Source organism: Calliphora vicina, chromosome 3, assembly GCF_958450345.1.
Source record: "Calliphora vicina chromosome 3, idCalVici1.1, whole genome shotgun sequence".
Lineage (NCBI taxonomy): Eukaryota > Metazoa > Arthropoda > Insecta > Diptera > Calliphoridae > Calliphora > Calliphora vicina.
In genome coordinates this window covers 22,051,314-22,064,852 of record NC_088782.1, presented here as the reverse complement: position 1 = coordinate 22,064,852, position 13,539 = coordinate 22,051,314, and the positions used below count along the sequence as shown (strand labels likewise).

Here is a 13,539-nt window from a genome sequence, read left to right as displayed (position 1 = left end):
AAAATTCTGGAAAAAATTAGTTTTTCGTCGGTGTGATCGCTTTTAATATGAGTCATTTTTAATTAATCATATAAAATGATAACATAAATCTTGATTTTATATTAAAAATAAGCGATCACATTTCGATCTTCGCAAATATTTTAATTATAGTTTTTCACTAAAAAAAATTTCGCATAAAATCATGTAATATCAGTGATATTAGTATTTTTCGTCAATGTGATCGCTTTTAATATGAGTACTTTATAGTTTTTTATATAAAACGGAGGCAGAAATCTTAATTTTGTAACAAATAGGAGCGATCTCATTTGTTTTTCCTTAAATTTTATTTCTAACATCTATAAATCTGTAAATTGTTTATAAAATAACATCATGTTAGTTACAATAGTACGATATAGACATGGAATATGTGACCGGCAGGTTTAGTACTTTAGAAAGGCTGTAGCGATATACAAAATTCTAGATAAATCGTAGATCGCACCCCCTTCCTATGACGGAAAATATTCTTAACTAAATAAGCGAACATATATAGATTTTTATAAAAAATAATTTTTTTGGATAATTCATAGAAAATATAAAAAAAATTCAAAAATAGTAATGATCACCGAATTTTGTAGGTTCCAAACATTTAAGATCTATTCGAAATTTTATTGTTTTTCATATAAAATTCTGGAAAAAATTAGTTTTTCGTCGGTGTGATCGCTTTTAATATGAGTCATTTTTAATTAATCGTATAAAATGATAACATAAATCTTCATTTTATATTAAAAATAAGCGATCACATTTCGATCTTCGCAAATATTTTAATTATAGTTATTCACTAAAAAAATTTCGTATAAAATCATGAAATATCAGTGACATTAGTATTTTTCGTCAATGTGATCGCTTTTAATATAAGTGATTTTTAGTTTTTCTTATAAAACGATGGCAGAAATCTTAATTTTGTAAGAAATAGGAGCGATCTCTTTTGTTTTTCCTTAAATTTTGTTTCTAACATCTATAAATATTAAACCACAATTAAATTGTTTATAAAAAACATCATGTTAGTTACAATAGTTTGTTACTTTAGAAATGCTGTAGTGAAATACTGGATTTTAGACATATCATAGATAACAATGCCTTCCTATGACGGAAAATATTCTTAACTAAATGAGAATTATATTGATTATTTGTAAAGGCTGGTCTAATTTTAGTATGTGATTTTAGATTTTCTTTCTTGTAAATGCATTAAATTTTGGTGAGAATTGTGTGTTATCAGTTATCACAGATTTTCACAAACTGCTGTAAGACTCCTAAATTTACAGAATAATAAAATTCGAGTTTTTCGTTAAATATAAAAAGTTAAGCTTGGTTCGAGATAATAACATTAATTAAAATTTAAATTTTTCATACAAAAATCCTAAATATAAATCAAATTTTGGTGAGAAATATAAGTGATCGTGAGTGGATTAGTCCATTCCTTTTTAGCTAGTTTTAAAAAAATAAAAAATTTAATTTTCATAAAAATTAATATTTTCTAAGAAATATAAGTGATCATTAAGAGTGATCATAAATTTCCTGCAAAGCCTATAGCTTCCAAAAAATTCTAATTATATTTCTAATTAAAAATTCGTAAAAAAATATTTTTTTGGGGAAAAATTTAAGTGATCTCAGATTTTTTAATTGTTGAAAATATGATCACAGCAGTATCTAATTTTTATTTATGGATATGAAATTTTGGATTTTCATACAATAATAATTTCTGAGGAGAAAATTATCGACCTTTTCACTGCATGACAAATTCAAAATTAGTTTTTAATAAAAAATTATGACTATGAATGTTCACATATTTAAGATATTTTAAATTTTTTAATGTTTTTCATACAAAATACTGGAAATTTTGATTTTTCGTCAGTGTGATCGCTTTTAATATGAATGATTTTTAGTTCTTTTTATAAAATGATGTCAGAAATCATCATTCTGTAACAAATATGAGCGATCATATATCGATCTTCGGAATTATTATAATTTTAGTTTCCGATCTTTCCTGACTTTTATTGATTTCATTTAAAATTCTTGAAAAAATCTAATTTTCTTCAGTGTGATCACTTTTAATATGAATGTTTTTTAGTTATTCCTATGAAATGGTCACAGAAAACTTAATTTTTTAACCAATATAAGCGATCATCGAAAAATTATAATATCAGTTTTCATTAACAAAAATATCGTACAAAATCCAGAAATATTCATTATCTAACAATTTTATAGCTTCCAAGCCCTTGAAAAAATTTCGGATTTTTATTGGTTTTCACTTTAAATTCTTAAACAAATCTAATTTTCTTCTGTGTGATCACTTTTACTGTGTGAGTAGTTTTTAGTTTTTCTTATATAGTGGCGGAAATCTTCATTTTGCAACACATATGAGCGAGCGATCACACTTAAGTTTGCACGAAAATTTAAAAATATATTTTGTTTCACATAAAATTGAAAAGAAATATCGGAAATATTAGTAAAAAAATTCCAAAATTAGTATAAAATCCAAAAAGATTTGTGATCGTAGAATTTTGTAGCTTCCAGTTCCTTAATATATTTTACGATTTTTATTGTTTATGATACAAAAATCTTGATTTTTCAATAGAGTGATCGCTATTAATATAAGTGATTTTTAGTTTTTCCTACACAATGATAAGAGAAATCTATCTATTGTTATAGCATTCAAACTCATTAGATCTTTTCGTATTTTTCATTTTTATAAACATTTTTTTGAATAATTCGATTTTTCTTAAAAGTGATCGCTTTTATGATGAGTGATTTTTAGTTATCCATATAAAACGATGACAGAAATCTTAACTTTTTAACAAATATAAGTGATCATACTCCAATCTTCGGAAATATAATTATATGTTTTCATTAAAAATTTTCGAAAAAGCCTTACAATCTTATAGCTTCCAAAACCTTAAGATTTTTTCGGATTTTTCTTGGTTTTCATACCAAATTCAGGAAAAATCGAGTTTATGTCAGTGTGATCTTATAGCGATTGAGACTTTTTTAGTTTTTCATGTAATATTATCACAGAAATATACATTTAATTACAAATATAAGTGACCATAATTCGATTATTATTTTTTATACAAAATATTGGAAAAAATCGATTTTTTTGTCGGTGTGATCGCTTTTAATATGAGTGATTTTTAGTTCTTCATATAAACTGTTGTCAGAAATCTTAATTTTGTAACAAATATTAGCGATAATATATCGATCTTCGGAATTATTAAAATTTTAATTTTTTACACAAAATTTTAATACAAAATCGTAGAATTTCTTTAATATAAGTGATTTTTAGTTTCACAGAAATATTTATTTTGTAATAACTATGAGAGATCATACTTCGATCTACGGAAAACTTATATCCGTTTTCGTTTAGTTGTCTTAGACTGTTGTAGCATTGAAACTCATTTATAAAATTTTTTTTAAAAAAAATAAAATTTTTCTTCAGAGTGATCGCTATTATGATGAGTGTTTTTTTGTTTTTTACATAAAATAATGGCAGAACTCTTTATTTTGTCACAAATATGAGCGATCATACTAAAACTATCGGAAATAATGGAATTTATTTATTGGTTTTATATAAAATTCTTTAAAAGTTGATTTTCGTCGTGTGATCGCTTTTAATATGAGTGATTTTTTGTTCTTCATATAAACTGTTGTCAGAAATCTTCATTTTGTAACAAATATGAGCGATCATATATCGATTTTTGGAATTTTTAAAATTTTAGTTTTTCACACAAAAATTTTAGTACAAAATCGTAGAATTTCTTTAATATAAGTGATTTTTAGTTTCACAGAAATATTTATTTTGTAATAACTATGAGAGATCATACTTCGATCTACGGAAAAAGTATATCCGTTTTAGTTGGCTTAGAATGTTGTAGCATTGAAACTCATGTTTTTTATAAAAATTTTTTAAAAAAAAATTTAATTTTTCTTCAGAGTGATCGCTATTATGATGAGTGATTTTTTGTTTTTTACATAAAATAATGGCAGAACTCTTCATTTTGTCACAAAAATCAGCGATCATACTAAAACTATTGGAATTTTTTTTTTAATTTTTTTTATTGGTTTTATATAAAATTCTTGAAAAAATCTATATTTTGTCGGTGTGATCGCTATTAATACGAGTGGTTTTAAGTTTTTCATATAAAATGAGTGCTGAAATCTTAATTTTGTAACAAATATTGGCGATCATAATTCAATATTTTAAAAGATTTAAAAAAAAAATCATTAGTGATCATAAAATTTTGTAGCTTCCTAACCCTTAATTAAGATGTCTTAAAATTATATTGTTTTTTGGTAAAATTTGTTCTTTTATTGTTTAGGAATTTAACCTAAACACTTTTACATTTTGTTTCCAAACTGTTGACGTTAAATTTTTATGGTTCGTAAATTATACAAAAAAAAAAGATTTCAATAAATTATAAATAGCGGCTGCATAAAGGAAATTATATAGTGACAAATGCAAGTAGGTATAACAAGTAGAATTTTAGAGCATATTAGATGCTGTTCTTTAACTTAAATAAATTAAATAGTTTTTCTACACTTTTTTCCTAGACCTTTTTAAACCAGCACCTTGTATAAACTCTCCCTGTTTCTGTATGCTATTTTACTAATTACTACCTTTGAAAAAAATAAAAATGAAATGAAAACTCCTCTTTACACTTGACAAAGAAATACACTAAACAAATTAAATTAAATTTAATTGATTTTCTTTTTGTTAATTTTAGTTTGTTTTATTTAAATTTTATAATTTGCTTCTGTATTTAAACAAGAAATTATGTTTGTTTTTATTTTTGGTTTGTTTTTTTTTCTACTTTTTAATGTAAATTGTAACCCCAGCTGGCACGAGTTATATTGATTGCTATGAAAATTTATATACATACTTAAATATTTAGAATATATTAATATTAACTTATATTTATAACTAAATCATAATGATATCTGACAAAAAAAAATATTGTATTTTATACTATTATTGCTAAATAGTCTTTAAAATCATAAATTAAACTTGTAAATTTTTCAATTTTAAAACCATTTTAATAGATTTTATTTAATATAATTTATTTTAAATAAATTTTAAAGAAAAAAAAACCAACTAAAAACGCATTTGTTAAATAAATGTCTAGTGAAAGTGCATTGTTATATTCTATTCTATAATATAGTGATTGATGATTGATTTGAATTAAATTGAATTGAATTGAAATTGACTTGAGTTTGTATAGATCTGTATGGAGTTAAAAGTGAAAAATAAATTGAATGATAGATTGATTATGTGATGAAAAGTTTATTTAATATACAAATTAGCAACAAAGTCTATATAAACGAAATAAATGTTTTAGCAAATAAATTTATTTACACTTAATTTTAATTTATAACTTTTACTTTAGGAATGTTTAATGAGGGCTTTGATTATATGAAGAAGCTTATTATCTGAATGTAAAAATCTTACCAAATAGTTGTTTACACATCCCCTAAAGACATTTTTAACTTAAACCCCACTTTAAATTAACAGAAGAATTTTTTTTATCTTTCTCAACAAAATAATATGTCATGAAAACCTAACCTATACATAAAAATTCCCTCCAAAAAATAACCAGTTTTTTCCAAGGAATTGTGTTTATTTTTAAAACTAAATATATAATAATATTTGTATAATTTATGATGATAAATTGTATGAAGCACTTAAATGTTGACTTAAATAGTTTGAAATTTACATAAATTTTTTCATTATTCAAATAATTTAAATAAAAATGTATATATATTCCTGTATTTACTTATATTACTTTGTATAAATGTTGTATATAAATGCTATTTCTTTTTTTTTTTGTAAATTTATTTAACATTTTAATGCACATTTGACAATATTTCATATTTGTTTTAATATTTTGTTTTCCTACTTTTAGTTTTGCGTAAAATTTCCTTTCTATTTTTTCCCCATTTGTTTATGAACTTTCATCACATAATTTAGCTTAACTAAATAATTGACTGACTTTGTATTTGTATGTGTCTGTGTGTGTAAGTATAACATATAGAATGTTAAAAAAGCATTATATTATAATTTCCACATAAAAAAGTTTTTTTGTTAGAGAAAAATGCATTTCATAATATTAAACTCTTGGATGAAAAAGTTTTTAATATCGAAATTATTACAAATCATTTGCTACACAAAAAGTATTAAGCAAAACAAAGTTAAAATATCATTTATACAAAATAATGGAAAGAAATGGATTTTGGTGAGCTGTAGATGTAATCACTGTAGTAGAGGAGTTTTTCAAAAAAATTCTAGATTTTTACACAAAAAAAAAATTTCTTCGTGTGATCGCGATCATACTTCGATCTTCGAAAAAAAAATTTTTTCCATTTGATCGTTTCAAATATGTGTGCTATTGAATTTTTTATATAAAATTATCGCAATAATCTTAATATATTAGCGATCATATATCGATCTTCGAAAATTTTTTTTTTCCATTTGATCGTTTCAAATATGTGTACTATTGAATTTTTTTATATAAAATTATCGCAATAATCTTAATATATTAGCTTAATATTAGCGATCGTACTTCGATCTTCGAAAAAAAAAAAATTTCCATTTGATCGTTACAAATATGTGTGCTATTGAATTTTTTATATAAAATTATCGCAATAATCTTAATATATTAGCGATCATACATCGATCTTCGAAAAAAAAATTTTTTCCATTTGATCGTTTCAAATATGTGTGCTATTGAATTTTTTATATAAAATTATCGCAATAATCTTAATATATTAGCGATCATACTTCGATCTTCGAAAAAAAATTTTTTTTTCCATTTCATCGTTTCAAATATGTGTGCTATTGAATTTTTTATATAAAATTATAGCAAAAATCTTAATTTTGTAACAATTAAAAGCGATCATACTTCGATCTATGGAAAAAAATTATTTTATTTTTTCATAGGAAAAAACATTTTTACTTTTTTTACTTGTGATCGTTACTAATATGAGTGATATTGAGTTTTTCATATAAAATTATCGCAAAAATCTTAATTTTGTAACTAATAAAAGCGATCATACTTCGATCTATGGAAAAAATTTAATTCGATCGCAAAAATTAAATGTTTCTTCCGTGTGATCGTTTCTAATATGAGTGGTATTGAATTCTGCATATAAAATTATGGTAAAAACCTTAATTTTGTAAAAAATAAAAGGCGATCGTAATTCGATCTATGAAAAAAATATTTAATTTTATATATTATTTTTTCAATATCAAAATAAATTTGCAGTTTTTTATATAAAAATATTGGAGACATCCTTATTTTGTAACAAATATGGGCAATCATACTTCGATCATTTAAAAACAGTAATTTTTCTTACGTTTGATCGTTTCTAATATGAGTGATATTGAGTTTTTCATATAAAATTATCGCAAAAATCTTAATTTTATAACTAATACTTCGATCTATGGAAAAAATTTTAATTTAATTTTTTCAATACGAAAAGAAAATAAATTTTTCTTCAATGTGATCGCTTTTAACATGAACAATTTTGAGTTTTTCATATAAAAATATCAGAGACATCCTCATTTTGTAACAGATATGAGCGATCATATTCGATCGCAAAAAATAAATATTTCTTCCGTGTGATCGTTTCTAATATGAGTGATATTGAATTCTGCATATAAAATTATGGTAAAAACCTTAATTTTGTAACAAATAAAAGGCGATCGTAATTCGATCTATGAAAAAAATATTTAATTTTATATATTATTTTTTTAATATGAAAATAAATTTGGAGTTTTTCATATAAAAATATTGGAGACATCCTTATTTTGTAACAATTATGAGCGATCATACTTCGATCATGAACAAAAAATTATTTTTCTTCCTTGTGATCGTTACTAATATGAGTGATATTGAGTTTTTCATATAAAATTAGCGCAAAAATCTTAATTTTGCAACTAATAAAAGCGATCATACTTCGATCTATGGAAAAATTTTTATTTAATTTTTTCAATACGAAAAGAAAATAAATGTTTCTTCCGTGTGATCGTTTCTAATATGAGTGATATTGAATTCTTCATATAAAATTATGGCAAAAACCTTAATTTTGTAACAAATAAAAGGCGATCATAATTCGATCTATTGAAAAAATTTTAATTTTATATATTATTTTTTTAATATGAAAATAAATTTGGAGTTTTTCATATAAAAATATTGGAGACATCCTTATTTTGTAACAAATATAAGCGACCATACTTCGATCATGAACATAAAATTATTTTTCTTCCATGTGATCGTTTCTAATATGAATGATATTCTTTATAATATTATTGCAAAAATCTTAATTTTGTAACAAATATAAGCGATCATACTTCGATATATGAAAGAAATTTTAATTTTACTTTCTCGTAATGAGAGAATTTAAGTTTTTCATATGAAATGGTTACAGAAATCAGAATTTTATAACAAATATAAACGATCATACTTCGATCTTTAGAAAAATTTTAAATTAAGTTTCATTTAAATTAATTTTAAATTTAAATGATTGCTTAAATTGTCATTAAGCGATCATAGGACGAAGGCCTCAGTAGCCAGTTCCTAATTTCTAATATTGATATGTAAATTTAATTTGCTATTAATAAATAAAATAATAATAATAATAATTAAGCGATCTTACTTAGATTTTCCAGAAATATTTTAGTTATAAAACAATGTTGTAGCTTGCTTATTCATACAAATTTCTTGAAAAAAAAAAATTTCGTCAATAAGATCGCTTTTAACATGATTTATTTTGAGTTTTACATATAAAATGGTCACAAATATGTTCATATTGTTACAAATATAAGGGATTTTTGTCGAACTTCGAAAAATTATATTCCCAGTCTTTCATACGATATTTTCAAAAATAAAAATCCAAAAATATTTTAGTGATCTTAGAATTTTGTAGCTTAACTCAATATATTTTCGGTTCTTTTTTTTCATAAAAAATTCTGGCAAAAATTCAGCGATCATACTAAAGATCGCTTTTAATATGTGTGATTTTGAGTTGTTCATTTAAAATTATACGATATATCTTTATTTTCTAACAAATATGACCGATCATACTTCGATCTTCGTTAAAATTTTAATATTAGTTTTTCACGAAAAAATTTCAAAAAAAAAACATTCAGAAATATTTTAGTGATCTTAGAGTTTTATAGCTTCCAAACACTTAAGATTTTTTTTTTTGTTTTTCATAAAAAATTCAGCGATCATACTAAAGATCGCTTTTAATATGAGTGATTTTGAGTTGTTCATATAAAATTGTACCAGATATATTTATTTTGTTACAAATATGACCGATCATACTTCGGTCTTCGAAATTGAAAAAAAAAAATTGGAAATGTTTTACTGATATATCTATGAAAATTAGATTTTTCTTCAGCGTGATCGATTTTAATATGAGTGATTTTGAGTTTTTAATATAAAATTATTGTAGAAATCTTAATTTTGTATCAAATAAAAACGATCATAGTTAGATTTTCAGAAAAAAATTAAATTTAAATGATTGCATAAATCTCTGTTAAGCGATGATACTTAGATTTTAGTAAATATTTTAATTTTAGATTATCATACAATATTTTCGTACAATATCCAGAAATATTTAGCTGATTGTGTAGCTTCCAAACCCTGAAGCTATTTTCGGTCCTTTTTAGGTTTTTCGTATAAAATTCTTGCAAAAAAATAAATTTTTGGTCAATAAGATCGCATTTAATATGAGTGATTTTGAGTTCTTCATATAAAATTATACCAGATATCTTTATATTGTAACAAATATGACCGATCATACTTCGATCTTTGGAAAAATTTTAATTTTAGTTTTTCATACGAAATTAAAAAAAAAAAAAATATTTTAGTGATTTTTCTTCAGCGTGATCGATTTTAATATGAGTGATTTTGAGTTTTTCATATAAAATTATTGTAGAAATCTTAATTTTGTATCAAATAAAAACGATCATTGTTAGATTTTCAAAAAAAAATTAAAATTTAAATGATTGCATAAATGTCAATTAAGCGATGATACTTAGATTTTAGTAAATATTTTAATTTTAGATTATCATACAATATTTTCGTACAATATCCAGAAATATTTAGCTGATTGTGTAGCTTCCAAACCCTGAAGCTATTTTCGGTCCTTTTTAGGTTTTTCGTACAAAATTCTTGAAAAAAAATAAATTTTTGGTCAGTAAGATCGCATTTAATATGAGTGATTTTGAGTTGTTCATATACAATTATACCAGATATATTTATTTTGTAACAAATATGACCGATCATACTTCGATCTTTGGAAAAATTTTAATTTTAGTTTTTCAAACGAAATTAAAAAAAAAATAAAAAAAAATATTTTAGTGATTTTCGATCTTACTTCGCTCGATATTTTGAACAACAATGTTTCGAAAGTACTATTATTATTTTTGTAAAATATATTCCACTTATAGGCGTACAATTGTCACGTACGCTGACATGGCATTGCCCATATATATGAGTGAATACAGGTTTTCGTCCTTTTTCGCTGGATGGCTAGTTTTCGACACAAAATTGCTTTTTTATGAGAAATGCAAGTCTTGAGACAAAAAGGACAAATTTGTCCAAAATTTTGACAATTTATAACCGAATTTTGAGCATATCATCAAATAAATTAAGTGTTTATGGTTTAGTACTGCAGGCGCGGATCCAGGTCAACCATTTGTGGGGAGGAAATTAAAATTTGTTCTACATTTTTCTTTTTATTCCTATTTCACCCCCTCTGCATCCGCGCCTGAGTACTGTGACCTATCACATAATTCCTAATAGTCATATAAATTTATAGGGCCCCACCTATTATAACTAAGCCAACAGCTGCTTTACTACAAAATTCCCTCCATGTAAATTTTGCACGTAGACTTAACTTCTAGTTGTATATATGTATATTGCATTTGCTTTAGTTTTTCTTTACAAAATATATTCTTTATTGATTTTATGTCATCTACAGGTGACTGTAGATTTTATGAGAAAAATGGTATACTTTGCTAAAACTTTAGAAGAAAAAAAAATGCCAAGTGATTGATTTTATTATAAAACAATTGCGACACATTGTAAATATTAAGCAAAATAAAAGTAGTTCAATGCTAAAAAATTTATAAATTCTATATAGCAAAGTATTCGATTATGTTTGCAGAATACTTATTAAATATGTAAGGTAATATTAAAGTTTAAATTCCAAGAAATTTAAAAATTTAAATAAAAAAATAAAAATTACATTAAGACTGAAGTCAAAGGATATGAAGGGATTTTATACAAACTGGTTGCCCAAAAAATAGTAATCAGTGTCAGTTATAATTTTTTATAGAAATAAGGTTCCAAACTTGCTTTGGCGTGAGTCTGTCTATTTCATGATAAATTTTCAAATCAGCTGTCACAGAAAACCCTGCTGTCAATTTAAAATTCTCCTCCTCCAAAAAAACACCCTTTACAAACCGAATGTCGAACTGTATTTAAGTTTTTTTTAATCTCATTCATAATGAATGGTTTAACTACCATAAATTGTAGCCATTATCCCCAAACTATTTAAGTTTATCCTTTCATTTTTATTCCCACTATCTCACAAATCCACCCAAATTTATATAAAACAAGTAAGAAAGTATGGTCGGTCAAGTCCGACCATATAATACCCTACACTAAGTAAAAGAGCAAAAACATTTTTCTTTTAAAAATTTCAATAATTTATATTTTTGAGTGATTTTCGGAAGTGGGCCTTATATGGGGGCTATGACCAATTATGGACCGATCACCATGAAATTAGGTCGTGTGATTTATGTCTATATTAAAGTTAACTATGTTGAACTGTGTGTGTATACCAACATTTTTAAGCGATTTATGCACGTTAAAGTGATTTTCGGAAGCGGGTCTATATGGGAGCTATGACTAATTATGGACCGATCGTAACAAAAATTGGTAACATGAATTTTGTATATATAAAACTTATTTGGAGCGAAATTTGTGGAGATACATTTATAAATTAAACATTTATGACCGCTAAAGTCCAATTTCGGAAGGACATTTGTATGGGGGCTAGGTGAAATAATGGACCGATTTCAGCCAGTTTCAATAGGCTTCGTCCTTGGGCGGAAAAAATTATATGTACCAAATTTGATCGAAAGATCTTCAAAATTGCGACATGTACTCTGCGCACAAGGTTTACATGGACAGCCAGCCAGACGGACGGACAGACGGACATCGTTTAATCGACTCAGAAGTGATTCTAAGTCGATCGGTATACTTTAAGGTGGGTCTAATATTTTTGGGCGTTACAAACATCTGTACAAACGCATAATACCCTTCCCACCATGGTAGTGTAGGGTATAATAATGTGTGGTCAAAATTAGCTAACTTATTATTAAAATTTCCATAAAATATTCAACAAATAATTCATAGAGAATAAATAAATGTTTTGAAAACATCCAATATATAAATAATTCTATTGTATATCCTAGCTTGTAGTTGCATGTAAATTCATATTAATTTTTTTTATAATAAATTTAAATTTCCATAAAATATATGTAATAATATTTTCATTAGGAGCATTTAGTCATGATACATTTTAATTTATTGTAGTTGTGTAAAATGTAAAACAGCATGCAAAATTTATTTAAAATTGTCCACCTAATTTGCGAAATTTTATTTTATTTTATTTCATTTTATTTATTGTTTCTATTCTAATAATTTTGTAATATTTTTTTTCCGATTTTTTAATTAATTTTCAGTTGAAATCAACACCTAAACCTAAAACACACATCCACACAAACCTACATTTCTTTACTATATATAAAATAAAATAAAAATTAAGAACAAAATCCATAGATTATATTATAAACAAAATTAAAATTTAAACTCATTTATCTACCTCATACAAAATGTTTGCAAAAATAATTTTTACACAAAATTTGCTAGTTAGAACAAAACGAACAAAAAAAAGAAAAGTAATTAAAACTAATAAATTTTATATTTAGTTTAGAATTAATTGAGTAGAAAGTTTTTTCTTATCATAAACATTTTGCAATTTTATATTAAATTTTTACTAATATTTCATTATGTTTCCCCCTTCCTCTTCCCCCTAATACTCTTGTATATTTTAATTTTTATTTTGTAAATTTTTTTGGTTTTTAACAAAAATCCCTCCATAATTAGGAACAAATTGCTAGAGAAAAGCAGGTCAGTGGTCGAGTACAAATACAAGTTTGGTATCATGCTGAACGCAGTGAATTGGTTGTATCACTGATGGCAGCTGATGATTTGGCTTGGCGTGATGAGGCCTATGGTCATGGCAATTTACCGGAGGCCTATGCCAAAGTTCGTATATTGCCGAAATGGTAAGTGAAATAAAGTACTTAAAAAGTACTTTTTAAAAAATGCACTTTTTCAAAAAGTACTTTAAAAAATTTACTTTTTTTCAAATAGTACTTTACAAAAATAAGCTTTTTCAAATAATTACAATTTAAAAAGCTACTTTTTT

The 13,539-nt window shown here is 24.4% G+C and overlaps 1 protein-coding gene across 1 annotated transcript in view; it reads left to right on the top strand.

Moving 5' to 3' along the window:
• Positions 1 to 13,539, top strand: part of Fife (regulating synaptic membrane exocytosis protein fife) — a 146,910-nt gene that overhangs the window by 106,343 nt on the left and 27,028 nt on the right. Inside the window, exon 11 of the mRNA XM_065504503.1 lies at positions 13,215 to 13,396. Within this exon, the coding sequence (XP_065360575.1) occupies positions 13,215 to 13,396 (182 nt within the window). The remainder of the gene's footprint in view (positions 1 to 13,214; positions 13,397 to 13,539) is intronic.